Source organism: Taudactylus pleione, unplaced genomic scaffold (genome assembly GCF_031769625.1).
Source record: "Taudactylus pleione unplaced genomic scaffold, aTauple2 ptg000711l, whole genome shotgun sequence".
Classification (NCBI taxonomy): domain Eukaryota; kingdom Metazoa; phylum Chordata; class Amphibia; order Anura; family Myobatrachidae; genus Taudactylus; species Taudactylus pleione.
The window spans coordinates 9,677,678-9,702,500 of record NW_028285113.1 but is presented as its reverse complement, the minus strand read 5'-3'; the positions used below and the strand labels follow the sequence as shown (position 1 = coordinate 9,702,500).

The window sequence follows — 24,823 nt, the reverse complement described above, 5'->3', positions numbered from 1 at the left end:
CAGTACTAAACCTTAACACCATTTAATAAGCCTTTGTTATTGTGAACACAATAAACACATTATTATGAACAAACGCAGGCATGTTTCAATGATGGAAGCATCATGTTTTTACACATGCATGAGTATAAATTGTCTAATTGGGAAAATGATTCATATGCAGTTGCCATGCTAATATTGGAATTATTTTTGAATGATGAGCATTTTGATTAAAATAAATTAATTTTAGTATGCTGGTATTAATGCAAGAGACAAAATAATATAAAAATGCATAATCCAGTATCCTGTGCATTATATTCTTCACATACCATATTGAGAATACAGCAAGTTATTTTTCTTAATCAATACGGGAATTAATATTGTTGGGTTATACCGGCATCATCATCCCACAGTTATCTGATTATCAAAAATAGAGATTGTTGCTTTTAGAGGCTGCTACCTACTGAAACTCATTTAAGTGTAACATGTCAAAAGCACAGAGCAAAAACCACTTTACCTAATGTGAAACAAACCTTCAAATACACCATATACTCCCATATTTAACAGAGTCCTCTGTACCTAGTCCACAAACTTGATTCAAACTGTCTGATCTGACGATTAACAACTAGACTTGTGTCCATTAATTTATCCATTTTTTTTGCTCACAAAGCTCATTAAGCACTTGGTCTAAAAATCAAATAACAAGCATTAACAGCTAAACACAAGAGCAATATTGATGCACATTGTGTAGCCTCTTGCCTACTTGATAAACTGTTTTTCTTCTCAACATCACCGTGGATAAGAAAACCTTACATTTTCTATCAAAAGCGTTCATTAAACATCATTTGCATATATCATATTTATTTAATGTCTTTATTTTTGTCTTTTTTATGTGTTAGGTTGGGTGTAGTTTAGTCTATACAGGTTTGCCTTTGTATTTATTTATTATTTGTTTAGTTTTTCATATTTACCAGCTAACTGTGGGCTTTTAAATATTTAAGATACTTATAGATAGATATTTAGAGTCTGCATATATGAAGACATTCCCTATGTTGTTTAATAATATGGGGATTTTTAAGCACTTCAACGTGAACTGAAATTTAAACCATTGTAGAACTAGCTGAAATACAGTACTTGTTCAGGAGTGTCAATGTTCAAATATACAGTATGTAATCCAATGTATCCTGAAATATTTAACCCTTGAAATAAAGTTACTCCGATGTCATTTGATGTCCTCATGTTGGCACTACCTGAACAATATATTGCTTCCCAATAATTAATGTCACTGCCAGAATTGAGTGCCAATGCTTTACCTGACTGTTGGGGCAAAAGGAGAGCTAAGGGAAATGTATTGAAAATGGCAGTGAACTGTCCAATCTATAGGTACCAGCATCATAAGTGCTGGCACTGAAACTCCAAAGACTTTTCTCATATTTACTGTTCCAGTATATAGAACTAGGGTAGCTGAAACATTGGGTGGCCCCAGTACAGGTGGCACATGGGGAGCATAGCTAGCCCTACCATGCTCCTAAAGAGACACTTTGTACATGCCCCTGCACCCTTATGGTGCCCCTGTCTGCTACACCACCTTTCTGCACTCATTGTTTATAAATGTTGGTCAGCTACTAACCAGAGGACTGTACGTGGCCAACATAGTGATCCTATAGGTCATGATCCCCTCTTTTTCCTCTTTCTATACCTCTGATGACATCTAGTGTATACAGTGCATTTGGTATGGTAACCCATGATTGAATGGTGTTAACGACAGTTTGAATCGCTTACATATTTTCCTATATTGCTCTGATATCATGGCCCATATGTAGTAGCCTACGAGGATTTTTCCCAGGCTGTACAAGTGAACCTTGGTTCCACAGGAAGACTTATGGTTATCTTTCCATAGAAGCATTAAATCACATCATGGCACTATGGGCCTGATACTGAGTTTGTATGATTGACATACTGCGGTAGATTGGGGTGCGAGGAAGGGGAGGTCAGCATTGCAGAAAATGGGAGCGGCAGCATAAAATACACAGCCATCCTGCGTAACATGAGGGTTATGAAAGTTTTTGGTGGGGAAATCCCGCACTGATTTTATTCAAATTCTACATTAGATGTCCCTTTTCTCCCAATGTACTTCAGTAGCTTTCACATATGGTAAACATTCCAGTATATATTTATAATCGTTATGACTGGAGAGTGGTGCCACGTAGCTTACTAAATACAACTTATATCAAAACAGAAAAAACCAGTGTGAGACTGAAAGGTGCACTCTAGGGACGTCTTATGTGTTAACTTTCATATTTATTTGTTATTTATTTATTGTTACTAAAACATAACTTTTATTGGTTGTATCATTAAAAGTCACATACTATTTAGCCTGTAAATTTAAAAGGCGAAACCAGGTTGGTTTTTCCTTTTAAATTATCGCCGCTTTAAATCTATGGGCAAAAATGCCGTAATCACGCCGTTTCCTGCAACTCACAGGCTATTACATAAAGGCCCATGATGTGATGTGAAACTTCTCTTGAAACATGGGGGCTTATGTAATAGGTTGCGGGCTGCAGCAGCTGCGGGAACTCCTGCAACTCTTCCTGTATTTTTAAAGCGGTGATAATTTTAAAGGTGAAACCAGGCTGGTTTTGCCTTTAAAAGGATTGCGGCCTTAAAAATATGGGAAGACTCGCAGGACTTCCCGCAGCGACTGCAGCTCGCAACCTATCACTTAAGGGATACAGTCATTATCTCGGCGGCCACGATGTCTGCGCTGATATTACCGGCGCTCACAATACCGATCCTGACATCCTGACCGCCGGAATACTGAAGGTAAGTAGCGGGGTGGGGGGGAGAGATAGGTTTAGGCACTAGGGGAAGGGTTAGGCTTTAAGGGGTGAGGGTTAGGTTTATGGTGCGAGAAGGGGGAGATTAGGTTTAGGCACTAGGGGGGAGGTTAGGCACCAAAGAGGGATGGTTAGGGTTAGGGTTTGCTATCCGTCGGGATGCCGATGTCAGGATTCTGACAGCCGGGATCCCAACTGACGGCATCCCATAACCAACCCATCACTTAAGCACCATAATCATAAGTCTTCCTATGGGACCAAAGGGTCTATTTACTAAGCAGTGTTAGGAGACAGAGTGAAAAGTGATAAGGTGCCAGCCAATCAGCTCCCAACTGCCATCTCACAGGCTGTGTTTGAAAAATGACAGTTGGGAGCTGATTGGCTGGCACCTTATCACTTTCTTATCACATTTCACTCTGTCTCCTAACACTGCTTAGTAAATAGACCCCCAAGGCTCACTTGTGCAGCCTGGGAAAATATTATTTTACCCACTCATTTTAGCTATGTGACTTTAGTTAATAGATAGTTAGGGTGGTGAGTAATTATGTTTGGAGGGGAATTAAAGGCATCGTACTGTCTTGACCATATACATGCTCCAGCAATAATAGAGAGACTGTACATCTGTAGAAATAATCAGGTTCTGGTTTACAGACTCCTTCAACAGTGAAGACTTTTTCTTCCTGGTATAAAATCACTATCCGGTGTTGACTTGGAAAGAAAAATGATCTACATTTTCTCTCACATAACATAATATTTTAGATGATCATCTTGAACAGGTTAATGTTTTTTCTAAACATTACTTTAGATTCATAAACTCCAAAAATAGGAGGGGGGGGGGGGAGGGGGAGGGGGAAAGCCAATATTACGTAATAATAACAATTCATACTGGCAGAAAATTGTGTTTAGTTCTGGAATATTGAGTTTACATTTGCGGAATGGAAAGCTAAGTTGATGAATAATAATGTGTTCATAGACAGTGTAGTGACAAGTAATTATGAGAGGGTTATTTAGCAGGGATAAAAGCCATAACCATACACAGTGTCACAGCACAATAGCAAGATGGAAAAAATAAAAAATAAATGAAAATAAGATTTAGCGGAGATGAGTTCTTAAAAAGAAAAAGTAATTTGCAACCTGATGACTAAATGACAGCTTACATTCACTAGGTGTGAGATTAGAGGTATGCAATGCAAAAGGCCATGTATAAGCAAACAGTGTAACATTTACCCTACATTCATTGAAAAAGCTTAAAAAACCTCAACAAACCCTAATTTGCAAGCAATTTTGCCCTGTTGGGATTTTGCAATTTCCTAACCCTTTTTCAGTATACATTATATATATATATATAGACACACACACACATATATGTGTATACATATGTGTATATTTAGATATATATATATATATATATATAGTATAAAATAAAGTCCCTGGTAGACGTCTGTCTGTTTGTTCGGATTAGTCTTGAGAACCAGAACCAGGGACGGATTTTGATGCAGTTGTCACTATCCTATTGAGCATTTGTAGAAGAAGGTTTAGGTGTACAGTATGAAACATTAATGTATGAAAACAGGGAGCCGAGCAGGGGCGATTTTAGTGAAGCAAATCTATGAAAAACGGACGTCCTAGCACTTTCTTGGCTTACACTGCTTAAACCATTAAATATATATATCACAACGATGGACTTTTTTGCCGTGTTGAGATTTATACGTATAATCTGGTTACTCCAGAAAAATTGATGGTAGCCCTGATTACTGATACAAAATTTCACTTTTTCCCTTATTTTATTTCATTTATATGTAAAACGATTCTTTCATTTCAAATAAGTAGAATTCCCGGTAAGAGTCTGCTTTGACATGACAACAAAAAAAGCACAGGGACAGACACTTGGCTGGAATTGACCTAACTGGAGACTGTTTTTCTCATGGACAACTTTACATGGCCCTATTGCGTGTCACATCAAAACTGAAATCTTTTCGTGTTGACATCAGGAGGAGAAACATGTAATGCAATCTATAAGGCAATCTTATCAGACCTCAGTTAAAAAAGACTAAATTGCTCCCATGCGAATCTGGGGTGGGTCGCTAGTAATATATATATATATATATATATATATATAATAGTTGCAATAAGCAGGATTCACTCACCAGGGCTTCTCTTTATACTGCAAAGACAGACCTACTTTATTCGTTTACATCATTGGTGCAGTAGTCGACAGTTCGACCGCAAGAATGCGCCCTTTCTCAAGACACCACCAGTGAGCAGAACAGGACAAACACACAATTCTAACTCCCACAGAGTCCCCTAATATGCCACCATCAATTACCCAATAAACTAGCTCCTCCCATTGACTCTCTCTTTGACCGGAAGCGACATACACAATGAAAAAACCCTGTTGATCAGCATTAATATCCCATCTACACTTTACACTTCAATAACCACAGCACACTCAAGACATAGCATAGAGCTCACTGGCATCCGGCAGGGCTACCAATTCCATAAAACAGGCAAAGTAACAGCGCAAGCCCATAATTCCGGTATGCGTTCCACGCAACCGGAAGTCATGAGGCTTGCGTTCCAACAGCACCCGAACACACGTCACTTCCGGGGTGCATTACAATGCCCCTGGGGAAAGGAAGCACACCAACTAGGCTCCTAAATTGTTTTTAGCCAGTGAACAAAAGCTACTGTGACCACAAAAACAATAGCAATAACACCACATCTATAAAAGTGGCAATAACACCACATCGAGGATACAGCCATAGTATGTCAATCAGGCATTGAACAGGTCAGTGCGCAAACCTCTCTGCTACATCAGTGGTATATCAGTCAACTCCAGGGGTAGAGTTATGATAAAACCATATATATAAAAAACTAAATAAACATTAAGTGACTTAGTAAACATTAAGTGACTTCATCAATAGATGACCATCAGATGAAGTTTTTGGATGTTTTGGTTTGGATGGAAGACTGGCTTACACTCTTTATCGTAAGCCAACCGATAGGAACACAACCCTGTTGGCAACTAATCACCATCCAGATACCTTGAAGAATAATTTACCAGTGGCACAATTTATGAGGGTCCTAAGAAATAATTCTGAAAGTGACCTAGCTGAGATCCAATTAAAAGAGATTGGGCAGAGATTTCAGCTATGAGGCTACAATAAGAAGAGTATAGTAAAAGTCTCCTCGGGGCACGTCAGTTATTCAAAGGGGCCAGAAGATCTACAGCCCCACCTCTCCAACAGGACTGACTTATATTAAGTGTTCAGGGTGACAGGCTTGTGGGCAGTACAGAAGTCTGTCAAAAAACAGTAGCCGCTCCTCAGCACAGACACTACCCTGAGTAAGGTTGGTAAAAGACCACCCCTGCTGAGTATTAAGAGAGGAGCACATTTAAAGGATCTTCTTTATAAAACCAACATGTTGAATGTGCAAGCTCCATCAAAGAACTGGTTATCTATGAAGAATGGATGTTTTCATTGCCTTGGCTGCACTACCTGGGAGGCGTATCCAACTGAGGCATCGCATGTCCTGTCAAATGGATCATCTTATATATATTATGTTATGCCCTTGTGGGCTAATGTATGTTGGAAAGATGATTAGGACTTTCCGTGAATGCATGACCCATCATAGGTCAGATATTAGACTTGCCTATGAGAAAGGCACCACTGATAAGCTGGTTGCGGCTCATTTCCTATAGAAAGGACATCAAATGTCCACATTAAAATATATGATGATTAATTGGGTCCCTCCCCCTAGGAAAGGAGGTGACAGGGACCTGGACACGGTGGCCCCGCGGTGGCTGAATCAATACAATCATCTGCACCACTTTTTTATAATGAGTGGATGCCCTGCCAATACAGAGATCCTGCATTATATTATTAGTATTGAAGTATAATTAGAATTTTTTTTCCCAGAAGCTCATTAGGTTATTTGTAAGTTATTAGTTGGTGATGGGATTCACTTAATGTTTATTTCGTATTTTATATTAGGTTTAATCATAACTCTACTCCTAGAGTAGACTGATGTTTGTGCACTGATCTGTTCAATGCCTGATTGACATACTATGGCTATATCCTCAATGTGATGTTATTGCCACTTTTATAGATGTGGTGTTATTGCTATTGTTTTTGCGGTCACAGTAGCTTTTATTTGCATGCTAAAAACAATGTAGGAACCTAGTTTGTGTGGTTCCTTTTCCCAGGGGCATTGTAATGCACCCCGGAAGTGACGTGAGTTCGGGTGCTGTTGGAACGCAAGCCGCATGACTTCCGGTTGCATGGAATGCATACGGGTAGTATGGGCTTGCACTGATGCTTTGCCCGCTTTGTGGAATTGGTAGCCCTGCCGGGTGCCAGTGAGCTGTACGTTATGTCTCGAGTGTGCTGTGGTTATTGAAGGGTAAGGTGTAGATGGGATATTAATGCCTATCAAAAGGGATTATTCATTGTGTATGTCGCTTCCGGTCCCAGAGAGAGTCAATGGGAGGAGCTAGTTTATTGGGTAATTGATGGTGGCATATTAGGGGACTCTGTGGGAGTTAGAATTGTGCGTTTGTCCTGTTCTGCTCGCTGGTGGTGTCTTGAAAAGGCCACGTTCTGGTGGTCGAAAAGTCGACTACTGCACCAATGATGTAAATGAATAAATTAGGTCTGTCTTTGCATTATAAAGAGAAGCCCTGGTGAGCGAATCCTGCTTATTGCAACTACTGTATTAATTATGGATTTAGTGCCCGCTGTGACCATTGTCACCCCAGACAAAGCTTGAGGGTTTGCTACAGTGTGTGCTGGCTGCTGCTGGTGAATGTATATATATTAGTAACAGACTACAGTAAATGGGGATAGTTGGCAACCCATTCTGGCACAGGACTACTGAATACTACCCCACAAGAGTGAAATGGTGTGTGTCTACATCTATGGGCAGCCAAGGACAGAGTCTGTCGATGCTGTGAAAATGACAAGATTTAGAGTCCCTGCACAGATAGGATCCATGCAGGTTTCCGTTATTTTTAATAAAAAAAGCATCTCCCCACCCCCACAATTGCAGACCAGCACTACAGAATAAAGCCGGGACCTCGTAAGAGGTAGTATTACATTGACTATGTGTTTTTTTTATTTCCAAGATTCTAGGCCTGCTTACAGTACCTGGACCAAAGAGCTCCCTTACCCTGTGCATATGTGAGTACAAAAGAGGGGTACGAGGCTGAGTGAGGGAGTATTGATTTAATACTTTTTCCAGGTGCACTGCGGGTCCCAGTGATTTGGAGGAAGGTGGTCTGACTGTAAAGTAGAGAAAAAAAAGGACCACAAAGGGGCTGATCCAGATCTGTAGTCACTACCACATTGCGTGCATGAAACTAAATGCACTCAGTCGGCCATATGCAGAATTGAACGTATCTTTGCTCCTGGACCACCCGTATCCATATACATGGTTTCACAGCTGTCATTATTATCACCCGGGCATACTTGTACCAGCCCTATCCTTGGTGCAAGGGATCCATCGGAAAACTGTCATATTTATGCGTATGCAGAACTCTACATAATCCGCAATCCGGCAATACAACCCCAATGAACATTGCTCCATGCGAACACCCCATTACAGTACAACTCATACATGCCCCTTCAGCCGCAAATGGAGATGCATCAGATTTGTATGCGACTCTACATCGCCTACATGCTGAGCTCCGAGGCATGCTCAGCGTAAAAACATGCACGATACGCTCTGCAAATGGATTTTAACTCTGCATCAGTCTAAAGTTGTAAAACTTAACTGAGATGCTGCAATAGTACTATTTTTGTTTCAGACTCACGCCGAATGGGATAAAGAGAGCGATGGTAAGATTTGGATGTTGAAGGAAACCCTCTCGGAGCAGAAAGCACTAGAAGCGGTCCTCTGTAGGAGATGGATCAGTCACTCAGTGAGGAGAAAACCATTTCTGACAAATATCCAGAAAACCGTGACCAAACGGAAGTAGAGACTTGTGATGAAGCGGTTGAAGCTGTGGCTTCTGCTTTCTCCCTAAAAGAAGCTTTGGTGCTTAATGCTGTTTTGAAAAGGCTCAAAACGCAACTGCTTCACGAGATGGAGGACGTGCAAAACACCAAAGATGAGATAGTGCTAACATATAAAGACCAAATCCCGGAACTCAATCATATATATTTGCCACTTGTTGAACACCTGCTTGTTGAAGGTGAAATGGAACTTATAGGAGGTCAACCAGGTTCTAGAAGCTGAGTGTAAAGAGCTAGCCAATGATATGAAGGCTATTCTACAGAACAAGCACTCACCCCAGAGATTGTGAGCTTGGAGGGAATGTGTCGTGGTTACAGGTAGTTGGCACTCTATGAGGATCATACCGGTTGGAATCTGATCATTCAATGTGGAAAAAAACAAGGATTGAGGGGGGGGGGGGGGCAGATGTACTAAGCTCTGGAAAGTGATAAATTGGAGAGTGATAAACTACCCACCGATCAGCTCCTAACTGTCATTTTCCAAACACAGCCTTTAACATGACAGTTAGGAGCTGAGCGGCTGCTAGTTTATCACTCACCAATTTATCATTTTCCAGAGCTTAGTACATCTCCCCCCGCATCAGTTAATAATTTGACTACAGACACGGAAAGTTGAAGATTCACTTATCCAGAAAGTGTGCTTATTCCGGTAAAGTAGGAAACTATGGAGAATATATAAATTAATCTTATTTTCCAAAAGGAGAATATTTTTTGCTTTTTGTTTTATCCTCCCCCCCTCACTTATAATTTTAAAATTGCACCAAGCAATCATCTTATAGCAAAGTCCAATATCACTCAACTCTACCCACTTCTTTTTTTGCATTACATATTTTTTCTTACCTTAAGTCTTGCAAGATAGTTTTTAAGGTTTAAATGACTGCTCTCAACATTACACTTGTTTGCTTGTTACATGACCTTGAAAATAAGGTGCTCTGGATTAATTGGAATGAGTTACCGGATGCATCAACAATGGAATGGAGGAAAGAAAAATGACAAACCATGTTCACTTATAAACACAAAAAGAACTCAGGAACATCAGGGAAGGTGGAATACTATAACAACACATCTTATATTGTTATACTATTCCACCCACCTTAATAGAGAATGCTTAGGTGTGGCCACGCCGTATCCTTTGGAATCCAAATTTCCTCCAACTTTCATAGTGTCACACGGTTTCCTCTGTTCAATGTACTCATTCATCGTGGACTCTAGAAGGAAGGCGAATTTTCCCTTAGACTTCCGGACCCGGGCCACTCCTTCTGCTGTCGTCTTTGTGAATACCGAAGGCTCGGCGGATTTCATGTACGTCCACATCTTTTCATAAACTGCTATTTTTGATCGCTGTCAAATGAAATTTATTATGTTTATATTTTATTTAAATAAAAATTAATGCAATGAAAAATACTGGCAATGTGAACAATGCATTAAGAATGAATTAAACACTTATTGAAAGATAGCGATAACAAAAAAAATCAGACCAATTTTTTTTTTTTCATGTATTTCTAGCACTCTACATCCAGTGGACTATATCACAAGACCTGATGTACCTTCCTATTGACCTATTTCATTTTATTATTCATAAAAGCCATCATTATTTTGTCACACGTATGGTAGATAATCTTGCACAATGGCGATTGTTAGGAAGTAGTTCAGTAACAGTTTTTGCCAGTTTACAGAGCAAATGAAGCAACAGGTTACAAATCCTTCTGCACTTCTGGTGGAGAAAATGTGAAATACACAATGTGGAGAAGATGAACAAAGAGGAAGAGATGTATGTGGGGGACAAGACAGGGGTGGATGTGGTGGCACAGGACGTGGTGGCTGTAGTGGAGTCCAGGAATGAGCAGGAGATGGATGAGATTCATGTTCTCAAAATATAGATATGTCCAGTAGCGTCACTAGGGTTGCGCAAGGGATGCGGGCCTCACGGGGTGATACCATTCAAGGGAGTGACACCAAAATAGCAGAGCTGCTCTGCCATTTTGGTGTCACCCCCTCGGATGGTGTCACCAAGCAGTGGTGATGGATAAAGCGTGCATACGGGCACCATCCACGCTGTACCTGACAAGCCCCCGATGTGACAAAAATGGGGGCGTGCCCCCTAAACATCATACAACTGGGGGGGACTTCGCGGACATGAGGCCACACCCCCTCTGTGAGCGCACGTGCAAGTAATGCATAGTCGGGGGTGTCAGGGCGAGTAGGTGCACTGGATGACACCACCCTTAGTGACGCCTCTGGATGTGTCCACATACACTTATCCTCAGATTGCACCATATAGCTCTGTTTGGCGCGCTACAGACTTCGCAACTAATGCGTCCAATCACACACTTTGTCACAAAATATGCGACAAAAGTACAATGCACGTGTAGCCTGGATACTGGCGTTCCATACAGCTCCTGTGTGCGACTCAGACACTAACTTGGGTAGAAAAGGCAAAGAACTTAGGGCTGATACAAATGAGCAGCGACATGCATCGCACCACACATTGTTGTGCTTAATCTGCAGCTTTACACCAATCCCTCTGTGAAAAAAATACTAAATCCAAAGTGTCTAGGACACTATAATCGGCTTTGTATGTGGCTATGATGCAAAGAAGATGTTAAATTCAGAAAAAATATATGAAAGCAAGAGAATCGCTATCCATGGGGGAGCACAGGTACTAATAACCCAGGCTTAGGCCTGTTGGAGGGGCATGAGCCAGTGTGCGGCACTACTACCCGACGCCACACATATTATTTTCTATTGTTTGTTTTTTTACCACAGGAGGCATGACCACACCCCCTATATTTGGCCACACCCTCTTCAGTACCCAGGACCCACGACTATCTCAACGGCCCTGGCCACGCCGCACGCCTCGTGCAAATATGGAGCAACAGGATAAGTGCTATCTGTAGGGGCAGCCCAGAAATGAAAAACTATAATACAGTATGTAAATGACTGACACTGTGTGCATGTCATAAGAAAATGTGTTCATCAGTATGAGTGTATATGATAAATCTGTATGAGTGTATATGATAAACTTCAGACACTATCAGGCATTTTACATTTCCTCCACCAGAAAAGCAGTATTAGTTTTCTGTGTGTAAATATATAGCCATGGGAGAAATTTTAACAAACTGCACACTGTAAGCTTAAAGACATGGAGGGAGGTTTCCAAAGTAATTCACACTCTATGGGTTGTTCCTCATAAATGTTAATACTCAAAATCTTATAATATATTAATAGCAGTTTAGGTGATAATACATTTATAGTTAACAATTGAATTTATTTATTTTAAATTATATTACACAGTTGGTATGGGGTATGCGTCATTTGCATATGATACACTTTCAGATAACACAGTGTTTTATTGTACCACATTGTCTTGTGCATGTGTAGCAAGGACGTCTAATACCTCCACCATAATTCCACACTTAGGTATCTCTCATTTTGTCTAATTCAATATCATACAGGTATTATATAAAGTAGGTATGGAAAATGCATCATTTAAATAAAACCACAATCTGGTGGATAGCATAGTGCAGTGGTGGCGAACCCTGGCACTCCAGCTGCTGTGGGACTACATATCCCAACATGCACTGCCAGAGTTTTGCTATTAGGGAATGCTAAAACTGTGCCAGGGCATGCTGGGATATGTAGTCCCACAGCAGCTGGAGTGCCAAGCAGGGGCATCTTAAGAGAGGAGGGTGACCGTGTGCACTCCCCGTGCGGGGCCCCCTCCTCGCTCCCCGATGGCCGGCAGCCGACTGACGCGGCTGGCCAGCCACCGGAGCATTAGTAGACTCCGTGCACTAGAGTGTGCCCGGAGTCTACTGCGGAAAAATGGCCGCGGGGGCCATGTTCCGGTGTTTTGAGCAGGTGAGTTTAAATTAATATGGGTGCAGGGTGTGCGGTGCGGGGCCCCCCTGGACCCGGGGCCCATGTGCCCCGCACACACTGCACCCATTATAGATTCGCCACTGGTGCCAGCTTCGCCACCATTGATTGTCCTAGTGTAATATTGTACTACATTGCAATGATTCTAGTGCATGGATGCGTCCGGAACAGGTATGTGACATATGTCTAACATAACGCTCTTTTTCATTTGGATTCAGCAGTTTATTACAATAGTAAACCAGTGTTTGTATGTTTGTGACTGTCTTTATTTTAATAGAAATGTTTGTGAAAAGGTGTCTGTGTGTTTAGTTTTCCTACTAGGGACTATTGCGGAATTACAAGATTCAGCTGGGTCAGGGAATCTCAACATCAGTTTATTCAGACGCTGGACATGGCAAGTCCTCATACATCTATTATATTACAATATATATCAGCATGGCATAGCATACTGTATGTGGGCCTGATTCATCATGGATCGCAACTACACCAGCGCACGCCGCTGTCCGATTGTTGCGTACTGTGCATGCATCGCAGTGCACGTGCGCGAATGCCACACTGCGATCACACTGCGATTACCCATAGCACAGTAAGCCATCGCAGAGTGAGTGACAGGTAGTCAGCATTTGGGGGTGATGACAGGGGAGTGGTTGGAGAAACGCAGACGCGCCTGTCCGTTGGAACGCCGTTACATGGGTGTGCATAAATTAGCCGTTGCAACGGCACACCCAGCTTGAGCACTCACTGCGTGGGACGAGGTTAGCAATTTCTAAGTAGAGTCAGAGCTGCTATAATTGTGTGTGAGGGGCTGATGGCACTCCATGTTCCCGATGTATACGCAAGACTGCGAGGTATTACGGATGTGAGATAGCGGTAGTGGGAGGCAGTGGGCGTCTCTATGCTGGCAGTGTGACGGCATCACATTAGCAATCATTAGCATATTTGCGCAGCAAACCTGCGTGCGATGACGGAGCTGCGATCGCAAAAGCGATCCTTACTGAATCAGGCCCTGTGTCCACTTAAATCTTCTCCATTTTAGGGACATAATGTATAGAGATATTTATTTTATTACATCAATAATAATATAGTACATATAGAGATATTTATTTTATTACATCAATAACAATAATATAGTATACTGTATTTAGAGATATTTATTAAGTACATCAATAACATAGCATATTTAGAGATATTTATTAATTACATCAATAATAATAATGTTTCCATTTTTATATTAAAGTCATTTCTCCTATTAGATACACTACGTATATTTTGAGTGATTTTGCTGAAACTGGGACCGTAGCTCATTAAGAGACAGGAAGAATCCCACCGGGTGGCTCATACATAACAATTCTATCAATGCCAGCTTCTGTTATCCTGGATCCATACTATTATTTTCTTGTCGTTGTTCTCTGCTTCTTTCAGCTCCCCAAGGAATGAAGAGTAATGATCTATACACACAGACTCCCTTTACCTCATATGCCCAGATCAGTAAGTGTGATGCAAATGACAAACGTGATACATGTTTGCCCGAGGCAAAGTAAACTAAAGCACTTTCATGAATTTGTTAAATGTATGGATACCAGAACATTACTGCTTTGTGGGCAGATTCTCTGTTCAGTCACCAGTGACTGCTATCTCCACTAAGCAGCAGACACCATAATTCACATCACAGAGGGACAGTTTTCCTGCACTTCTCCTGTACTGAAGTTGTATTTCTGCTACATCGTAAATCAAAGCCATACAGTAGGAAATAATTGTGCCCTTAGACCAACTATCAGTAGGACCCACATCGCTGGTAGCCAACACTCCTCACAGTCCTAGTGGTTCTTTAACCAGCAATGGCCATGCAGGTCTGGCAATTATCAGCAAGTTTAAACCTTGTGTTGTACTATCTATGTTAAGCATACTCGCCTACTTTTGAAAAAGCATTTCAGGGAGATTGTGAAAGCAGCACCTATGAGCACGGCGGTAAAGTGGGCGTGTACTGCTACATCTGAGGGGCGTGTCATATACTTGATTTACATCCACATGTAAATGAGCCTGAAAGCTGTTAGTAAGATCTATTTGTTGATGAAAACACACTGATACTTCTCAGAAAATACATGTAACCATAGGGATCATTGTACCTTATACCCAATGCAGGGAAATTATACTAATGATCCCATTTGAATATATATATCTCTGTTTTTTACTTTTATATAACAGTGTCATAATGGGGGTAAGAAATGAGGGAGATTGCTGGACTCTTCAGGGAGATTGCTGCTATTTCAGGGAGTCTCCCTGACAATGAGGGAGAGTTGGCAAGTATGATGTTAAGCTGTTATTATAAGCACAGTACTAAGGAAAATGGGCCTAATTCAGATTTGGGAATAGATTAAGATATAGCAAGTAACTGAGCACCTGGGTAAAACCATGTTGCGCTGCAGGTGGGGCAGATTAAAGAGTGCAGAGAGATTTAGATTTGGGAGGGGTGTGTCTGAAAAGGAAATCTAAATTGCAGTGTAAAAATAAAGCTGTCCAGCTTTTGTAGGCTACATGCAAAACAGCCACATGCAAAAATGTAAGTATTTGTACCTCTTGCATTGCAAAATGGTTTGTCCAGGTACACAGTTACTTGCTATATCTTACTCCAGTGGTTCTCAAACTCAGTCCTCAGGACCCCACACAGTTCACATTTTCCAGGTCACCTAGCATATGTGCCAGGTGTATTCATTACTCACTGACACATTCACTTGTGATTCTTTGAGGAGACATGGAAAACATGCACTGTTTGGGGTCCTGAGGACAGAGGCCCTGATTCAGAGCCGGACGCTCTGAATCAGGGCCGTCCCTCCTACTTTTTGGAGCGGCCTCCTGGCCGCTCGCATAGCTGTGGGTGACCACCCACAGCTATAGCGAGTGGCCAAAATGATGGTCGCCATGGTCAAGACCATCGCGACCATCGGGCTTGCGACGAGACCCTTGCAGTAGGGTCTCGCTGCCGCAAGCCCTGGAGTGCTTTTGGCTCTATCAGAGCCAAAATGACTCCCACTGACATCACTAGTGATGTCAGTGGGGCCGGCCCCAGATGGTAGGCGTTCCCATGGGAATGCCTCCGTCTGGGCAGCCACGCCCCCGGCACACCCACAAAAGGCGTGCTGTCAATCACCATCGACAGCACACCCCCTTTGGTGCGAGACCCGGGTCTTGCGCATGCGCACAACGGAGCCGCCTCCGTCGTGCGCATGCGCACTTGGGCAACATCGACCCACTTGCGAGCACTCAGCGCTCGCGAGCGGGTCTGAATTAGGCCCAGAGTTTGAGAACCTGTGTCTAACTCTATTCCCAAATCCCAAACCTAGGGCCAACAGTAGATTTTTTTTTCTTTGAGCTTACTCGGGTGCTCACTGCTATCTCAGCAATAAGCGCCACCCAGGAGGAGAGGCTGCAGCAGCAGGACAGATAGCCAATGCTCAATCTCAGACAGGAAGGAAGTGTGTTTACTTTCGCTTTCTGCTTGAGGCTGAGCAGCTGCAGAGCCAGGCAATACCAGCGGAGCTGCAGAACCCTGCCCAGGCATACAGGACAAAGGTAAGAGCTGGATGAAGGGAGGCAGATACATATGGGGAGTGGGGGCTGCTGACACTGCTATGGGAGTGGGAGCTCAGGGAGCTAATGATATTGCTATGGGGGAGGGGGAGGCAGATATACAGTCAGGTCCATAAATATTGGGACATTGACAGAATTTTCATATTTTGGCCTCTATTCACCACCACAATGGCTTTGAAATGAAACAAACAAGATGTGATTTAACTGCAGACTTTCAGATTTAATTTGAGGGTAATTACACCCAAATCAGGTGAACGGTGTAGGAATTACAACGGTTTCTATATGTGCCTCGCCACATTTTGCCCGCCACAGGTTTATATTCCCCCTCTGTGTACACGTGGATAGTAGGGAATGATGTTGGACAGTAACTGATGACGTCCGGGTACAATTACTGAAGGGGATCTATCCACTTCCATTGGGAGTGGGGGCCAAGGGAATTATGACACTGCTATGGCCATGGGTGGACTCCATCATCACATTTGTAAGAAGGGACACAGGGGGTCATTCAGACCCGCTCGCGAGCGCAGGACGCTCGCAAGCGGGTCGATGTTACCCCAATGCGCATGCGCACGATGGAGGGAGCTCCGTCGTGCGCATGCGCGAGACCTGGACAGCGACAGCCAAGCTGTCGCTCCGGGTCTCGCACCAAAGGGGGCGTGCTGTCGATGGGGCCGTCTGGGTCCGGCCCCACTGACATCATTAGTGATGTCAGTGGGAGTGATTTTGGCTCTGATAGAGCCAAAATCAATCCAGGGCTTGCGGTCACCGAGACCCTACCGCAGGGTCTCGTCGCAAGCCCGATGGTCGCGATGGTCTTGACCATCGCAACCATCTTTTTGGCCGCTCGCATATGCTGTGGGTGGTCACCCACAGCTATGCGAGCGGCCAGGAGGTCGCTCCATTTTTAGGTAGGAGGGCACTGATTCAGAGCGAGCGCTCTGGTCAGAGCGTCCGGCTCTGAATCAGGCCCACAGTGTGTGGACTAGTGATGATGATGGTCACCAGGATAGAAGGGGGTATGGAGTAACAACAAGCTGCAACCATCAGCTACCATTCTCCTGAGATGTGCTACAGCAGTCTACATGGGTCCCTGCAAACTTATATGCAGTGGGTGGGGTGTGGGGGTATGCCTGTTCTGTGAGTGATGGGTGCTGACTATGCTGTTATCTGTACTGTGCTGGATGAGGGGTGCTGTGTTGCTGGGTGAGGGGTGATGGGTGCTGTGCTGTAAGAGGTGCTGTGCTGGGATAGGGGTGCTGTACTGGGTGAGGGGTGATGGGTGCTGTGCTGTAATCTGTGCTGTGAGGGATGTTGTGCTGGAATAGGGGTGCTGTACTGGGTGAGGGGTGATGTGTGCTGTGCTGTAATCTATTCTGTAATCTGTGCTGTGAGGGGTGCTGTGCTGGGAGAGGGGTGCTGTGCTGTAATCTATGCTGTGAGGGGTGATGTGCAGTGAGGAAAGAGATGTACTGTGAGGGGAGAATGTGCCCTATAGAATGCCTTTTGAGATGGGGATATAATGAACTTTCCCATAAAACCTGTCCCTTTTTTCTATGGTTACAGCAGTGTGCTGTGAGGGGTGCTGTAAGGGGAGAGCCTGGGATTATCTGCTGGGGGGCACCAGCCAAAATCTTGCCTAGGGCACCAAATTGGTTAGAGCCGGCTCTGCCAAAATCTGAATCAGGCTCAATATCCTGCTATTATGTCTCTTATGTAACTGTGTCCAAGAGCTTTGCTTTTAGGTCAAATTTAGTACTGGCTTTACAAAAATATCTGAGATATATTCAATATTTATAAAGACAGACTTGAGTTATTTTACTATATTTTCATATTGTGCATATTTTATGAATTTATGTTTGAAAGTTGAGAAACGTGAGCTGTTGCTACCTATTTGGTGCAGATAAAAATAACTGTACATAAGTCTACCTTTGAACGTCCTGCAAACAGTGACCTGTCCTCAAATAGTTGCTCTTGGAAACAGTTTGTCCTCAGAAGTTGGCCTTTCAGGAACTGCTCTTAGCTATTAGATCACAATCTCAATCTGGCTACACAGCCCGCACCTACACTTACATTTGGGCTAACCGATAATCTTACACAAGCTCCGATGGTGGTCACGACAATCAACTTCTGATATGACTGTATTGAGTTTTGATCTTTCAACTTGGAGGAACCAAGTGCAATTATTAACCCACTTAATAGAGCATGACTAAATAGTCTATTCGCTTCAGGATGTGTATGGTCAGTTTCAAGATGCTTGGACAACACCAATAGAGTTAATAGAGCATAGGATATTACCTGCTAGACATAGCGGCTGTGCTGACTTGTACATGAACTGATTCCAAACTAACAAAACTTGTATAAAAATATCGACATGAATTAGTCTTTTTTTGTAATGTCACTTACCTGATACAGTATTTATAAAAAATAGATAACAACTCATAATATTGTACTTTGAGCATCAACTTACTTTGAAGAATTCTTTTGTTGAACCTGCATCAAGTGTTCCATAGGCAATCTCTGTTTGCTTTGCAAGGTCTTCTGCACTTTCTATTGGCGATACCATTCTCTCGACGGTTAAAAAAGCAGCCAAGTTAGCCGTGTAAGACGAGATAATAATGAGAGTAAAGAACCACCACACACCTCCAACGATGCGACCTGAGAGAGATCTAAACATGAATGGGTCAATACAAAATTTCAGTTTTCATCTTTTTGTAGTTACTGTACCTTCATGCTGTACATTTACATTTATTGATGTAACAGTGACACTTCCAAAATACACATACTCCATGTCCATCATTTCCAGGAACAGGTCTTATTTTGAATGTTTTTTCCTTTGAAAGTACCTTTGTCTGATTTTGAGGAACAACCTCTAATGTATGTTGTATGATTACATTCCTTCCAGCATTCCCTCCAGCAGTGCCAATTTTTCTGGGCCACAGTAATTTCTGATATGTTTGGGCGGATATGTAGAGTGATCTAATTTATCTATGAGGGCTGATTGAAAAGTAATGAGACTGCCTCTGTTTTTCTGTCCCATAGGTAGACGTGGCAACGCTATGCTGGTTATTGTGAAGCTCATAAATCGATGTGTCTGAACCTGTGTTTGGACTGCCGTAGTTATCTTTGTTTGGTCACAGCAAGTATAAGATCTTCGTACGTTTCGTCATGGCGGATGAGGAAGACGTGTCTGTGAAATTACGTCAGAGATGTGTGAGAGATGTGTGATTAAATCTTGTGTTAAACTTGGAAAAAGTGGAAATTAAACTCATTAAATGCAGCACTGCTAATTATTTTGGTGGTGGAAGCACTTCAAAGAAGGTAATAGACGAGTGACTGACGATCATGTTCTGGGAGACCATCCACCGCGGTTACAGATATCAACATTGCCAAAGCTGCTGAGATGTTGCAAAATGACAGAAGGTTAACTTTACGCAAACTTTTGGCTTCACCTGGCATCTCATACGAACGGGTTCAGAATATTGTGAGAAAGGAACTGAAAATGCATTGCGTGTGTGCCAGGTGGGTACCCAGAAATCCCACAGAAGAGCAGATGCGATGACTAGTTGAATCATGCAAGAACACCGTTCGAATGTCGGAGAGGATACCCGATTTCCTGACATCGATTGTGACGTGTGAGGAATCGTGGATTCGTCATCATGATCCGGAATCTAAACAACAGTCCATTGTATGGAAAGACGTGAATTCACCTACGCCCAAAAAATTCCTTGTGATTCCTTCAGCGTGTAAAGTCATGTTTCTGCTGTTCTTTGATGCGCACAGTATGATCCTACAGCACTGGATTCCCTGTGGACAGACAATTAATGGTGACTACAATGCAAACGTCCTGAAAACCCATTTGCGTGGAGCCATGAGGAAGATGTAATGTCTGTGTATGTGCTCATTCATAGAGACATACAAGGAGATCAGGAGCTGTAGTCAGCATGCCTTCAACACCTTACTGAACTCAGGACAAACATAAAGCAACACATTTTTCAGCGGCTGTAAAGCAATACTGTAAAATAACACAGTGGTGAGACATGGTACTGCAGGCATTAAACAATGTTAATCTGGCTGATGTAATCAGGTCCTTTGCCTGTGTAAAAGCACAGGGCCTGATTCAGAGCCACTCGTAAGCGGCAGCTCGTTCGCTCCGAGCGATGTTTGGCCAACTGCGCATGCGTACGGATCGTTATACGCATGCGCCAACCAGTCAGTGCGGTCGAAATTCATGTGCTCGCAAAATAGCGAATGCCTGCTAATTTGAGTGACAGAATGAGGCGTATGTGGGTGGTAACAGGGGAAGGTGCTTGAAAACGGGGAGTGGAAATCAGAACGCAGGCGTGCTTAAAGGTCAAAACGGGCGTTTTATGGGTGTGCATAATTAAAACAGCAGCGTCATTGACCACGTCACTGGGTTATTTTATAGCCAGAACTGCTCGCAAAATTGTGGTAGCAAAAACCGACCACAAGAATAGCGAGCAGTTCATACCCTGTTCGATGTACTCAATTAATCTAATAAATAGCGGACATGACGTGGATGCGAGCAGCCAGGGGGCGTAGTTTCCCAAAAAACGACCGCAAGTTTTGTTCGCTCGTTCAGACCTAGAGGCGTGAACAGACCGCAAACAGCGAACGGTTCATTTGAATAGCCACCCCTATTTTCAGGACGAGCGAGCGCTAATTGCGTCCGGCTCTGAATGAGGGCCACAGTCTCTTGACCATACCCATTTTTGACGATACTGGAGCAACTGATGTAATGGATGCAGTGTTGCTAAGTTAGGCAAGAATCTGTGGTAATGAACCCCAAGAAGGAGAGAAGCTGGGACACATCTTTTAGCAGGGGGAGCCTTTAACACAGCTTCCACTATTTCCTGACATTTGTGCAGTCCACTGGCATTAATAGTGTGGCCACAGTATGTAACAGCGGCCATGAAGAACTCACACTTGTCTTTTCTTGGCTCTGAGCCCATATTGTTCAAGCTGCTGCAACACCAGCTTCAGGTTTTGAAGTCAGAGGAGTCTGTCACGAAAATGTTATCTAGGGTCCCAGATACCCCTTATAATACTTGATCCATGGCTCATTGCCAAAGGGCAAGGGCAGAAGAAATGCCGAACACCAAATGATTGTACCGGTAAAATCCTTTATGTGTGTTAATGGTGAGGAACACTTTCGAATAGTCCTCTATCTCCATTTGTAGGTACGCATCAACTAGATCAATCTTACTAAACTTTTGTCCTCCTGTCAGATTTGCGAAGATACCTTAAATTCTTGGTAATGGGTAGTGATCTGTCTGCAGTACTGGATTTATGGTGACCTTAAAATCCCGGAATAGCCGTACTATGCAATTTTCCTTTACTATAGGGATGACAGCAGTTGCCCAAGGGCTCCAGTTCACCTTGGATGAGATTTGCTCACTTTCCAACCTGTCCAACTCCAGCTCCACCTTCCAACGAGTAGCATAAGGTACCAGGCGAGCCTTACGGAACCGGGGAACAGCTTCATCTGTCAGAAATAGCTTCCCTGTTATGTGTTGCAGAGTCCCAATGCCTGGTTGGAAACAACTGTAGCTTGATTAAGGACTGGGAACAAAGGTGGAGCGTGTGTGATGCTCAGGCTTGTGATGGCCGACCAGTCTATCTGAATTTTTTGCAGTCATTCCCGGCTCCACAATGCTGGGCCGCCCTTTTGTATGATGTATAAGTCCAGAGTCTCCTGCTGGCCATTATATTGTACGGGTACAGGCAACACCCCGCATGGAATGACCTTCTACCCAGTATATGTTTTAAGCAGCAATAAAGTTTTGTTTTTTAAAAATGACGTTGGTTCTCGTGCTGTGACATTACAGAGACTGCTGATCCTGTGTTCAGTTCCATTTTAATAGTTTGGCCATTTACTCGCGGAGTGACCCAAATTGTTTGTTTGTCACCACCTTTTACTGCAAAAACTTCCAACCTGCCCAGATCATTGTCACTGTCTGAGTCCACCTTGTAGTCTTTCATAGCGTATGTATTCCGTGCTTTGGTGTGTTTTGGTCTCTCACCAGTGGTCTCAGGGTGATATGCCTACGACTGGCAAACCTGTTTAATGTGCTCTTTTGTTGCATTTCCTACACAGTTCGTGTTTAAACCTACAGTCTCTGGGTGAATGCGCACCTGCACCATAGCGGTAGCATACATCTACCGGGGTGCCATATGCGAGCAAAGGTGTAGTTGGTGGTGTTGTCGCCACCATTTTTGTGAACTTGAGATGCTGACTTGCCTCCTATCTGCAGTTCCATAGCATCTTTAGCTGCAGCTTCTATAGACAATGCCACCTGTACTGCACATTTCAATGTAAGATCTGTCTCTGTTAATAAACGTAAACGTTTTTGCTCACTCTCGCTAGAAATCCCACACACCAGACGATCTCTCAGGGCATCGTTCAGGCCATCTCCAAACTGACAGTGCTCCGACAGTCATTTTAGTTCTGCCACATACGCAGCCACTGACTCCCCTCCTCCTGGTTCCGTTTATGGAATCTGAACCATTCTGTTATCAGGACAGGCTTATTGGACAGATGCTCTTGCAAAATCTAAACAAAATCTGTAAAAGACTTTGCAGCAAGTTTCTCAGGGGTAGTTAAATTGTGGAGCAGACCATAGGCTTTCCCCCTCCATAGCACTTAATAGGACTGGCACTTGTTTCTCTTCAGCAACGTTATTTGCCACAAAATACTGTTCCAGTCTTTCTGTATACAGGAGCCAGTCATCCTTTTCTATGTCAAAGTCACTTACTGTGCCCATGTCCATAGCCATGAGAGTAGGTCCTTACCAGAGCTTGCAGTTGAACACATACATGCCTACCCTCCCGGTTTTCGAAGGAGGCTCCTGATTTTTGGGGTAACCCCCCGCATCCCCGGGAGGGTAGGCGTTTCTCCCGCATTCTGCCCACTTCCTAGTGAAGTGGGCAGAATGAGGAGAACTCCCGCAGCGATCACGGGTCTCCGTGTAGGGGGCGGGGCTTAAGATGTGATTCTTCATGAATCACATCATTTGGCCCCGCCTTCTATGCAAATTATAGCCAATCGCGGTAATTTTCTATGAGGGGGTGGGGCTTAATGATGCAAATCATCAGGCCCCGCCCCCATTGCCACCCTCCTGCTTCTCTTACCCGGGCTTCTCCCGGGAAGAGATTTTAGAAGGTAGGCAACTATGGCTGAACAAAGTTCAAGGTGATTCTCTCACAATGCTGCCACACCACTTCTCTTCTGGTCTGGGAAATGTGGCCTGGGTTCATAAGCCACTCGTCGCCAATTGTATTGTCTGTGTATGTGCTCTTTCATACAGACATGCACAGAGATCAGGAGCTGTAGTCAGCATGCCTTCAACACCTTTACTGAACTGACGACAAACATAGAGCAACACATTTTTCAGTGGCTGTAAAGTAGGGATGTGCAGGCTCGGATAGGTTCGAGTTTGCACGTGGAGTTCGGATTTTTCCCTCCAAAAAAACGGAACTCAGAAAGAGGCAAAACGTCATCTTGCATGGACGAACATCATCATTCCTGGACAAAAGTCCAGGAATGATGATGTTCATCCATGCAAGATGACGTTTTGCCTCTTTCTGAGTTCCGTTTTTTTGGAGGGAAAAATCCGAACTCCACGTGCAAACTCGAACCTATCCGAGCCTGCACATCCCTACTGTAAAGCAATACAGTAAAATAACACAGTGGTCAGACATGGTACTGCAGGCATTAAACAATGAATCTGGCAGAGTCAGATTCCAATATATATAACAGAAGGAAAAACCACATTTGCTGAAGAAACAGTGGTTTTTGCTCCAAGACAAATCCCGACCACATGTTGCTGCTGTTGCATTGGCAGCAGTGACTGAATTTAATGAGACAGCACCGGAACACGCTCCATATAGCCTGGATGATTTGTGGGCATTCCCAAACCTGAAAAAACAACTGCGCGGAGAGAAGTTCTCAAAAGATGATGAAGTGGAAAATGGCGCAGCTGCAACACTAAAAATGATGTCACAAAACCGTCTACTGTGCGTCGTCTTCTTCGTTTTGAAAAGGCAGGAAAAAATGTACTGAATGTGAAGGACGCTACTTTGAAAAAGAAAGAGGTTCAGATCCTGTGGAGTCATCTGATTCTGAATAAAAAAGTCAGTCTCATAATTTATCAATCAGCTCTCGTAACTGTTTGAATAAGGTGCTAAGATAAAATTCTCATAATCTCTTCTTGGTCAATGGGTTATATATAGAGTTAAGTGAGATTATAAAAATGTTAATAGGGAATTTAGTGTGGAATATCCAAAGTAAAACCAAAACCAAAACATTGTTTGCCAGGAGTCCATGTGCATGATGTAGGTGTGTTACCAAAGACCACCCAAACAGTTTTATTGCTTGACAAAAATAATTAAAAGTAAATTATTATTGTAACTTTATTTTACATGATAAAATGGAAGGTACTTGTGTACTGGACTCATTGCAGAGAGAACCCAAGTGTCCTACACTCATTATTATTATCAATCATGGTAATG

General features: G+C 43.1%; 1 protein-coding gene across 9 annotated transcripts in view; it reads right to left on the bottom strand.

Moving 5' to 3' along the window:
- The window catches only part of GRIA4 (glutamate ionotropic receptor AMPA type subunit 4), a 426,050-nt gene that overhangs the window by 21,528 nt on the left and 379,699 nt on the right, over positions 1 to 24,823 (bottom strand). For all 9 annotated transcript variants that reach the window (XM_088456663.1, XM_088456664.1, XM_088456670.1 and 6 more), the window contains exons 12-13: positions 18,762 to 18,960; positions 9,921 to 10,168 (exon numbers count right to left, since the gene is read on the bottom strand). In XM_088456663.1, coding sequence (XP_088312789.1) covers positions 9,921 to 10,168; positions 18,762 to 18,960 — 447 coding nt within the window. The remainder of the gene's footprint in view (positions 1 to 9,920; positions 10,169 to 18,761; positions 18,961 to 24,823) is intronic.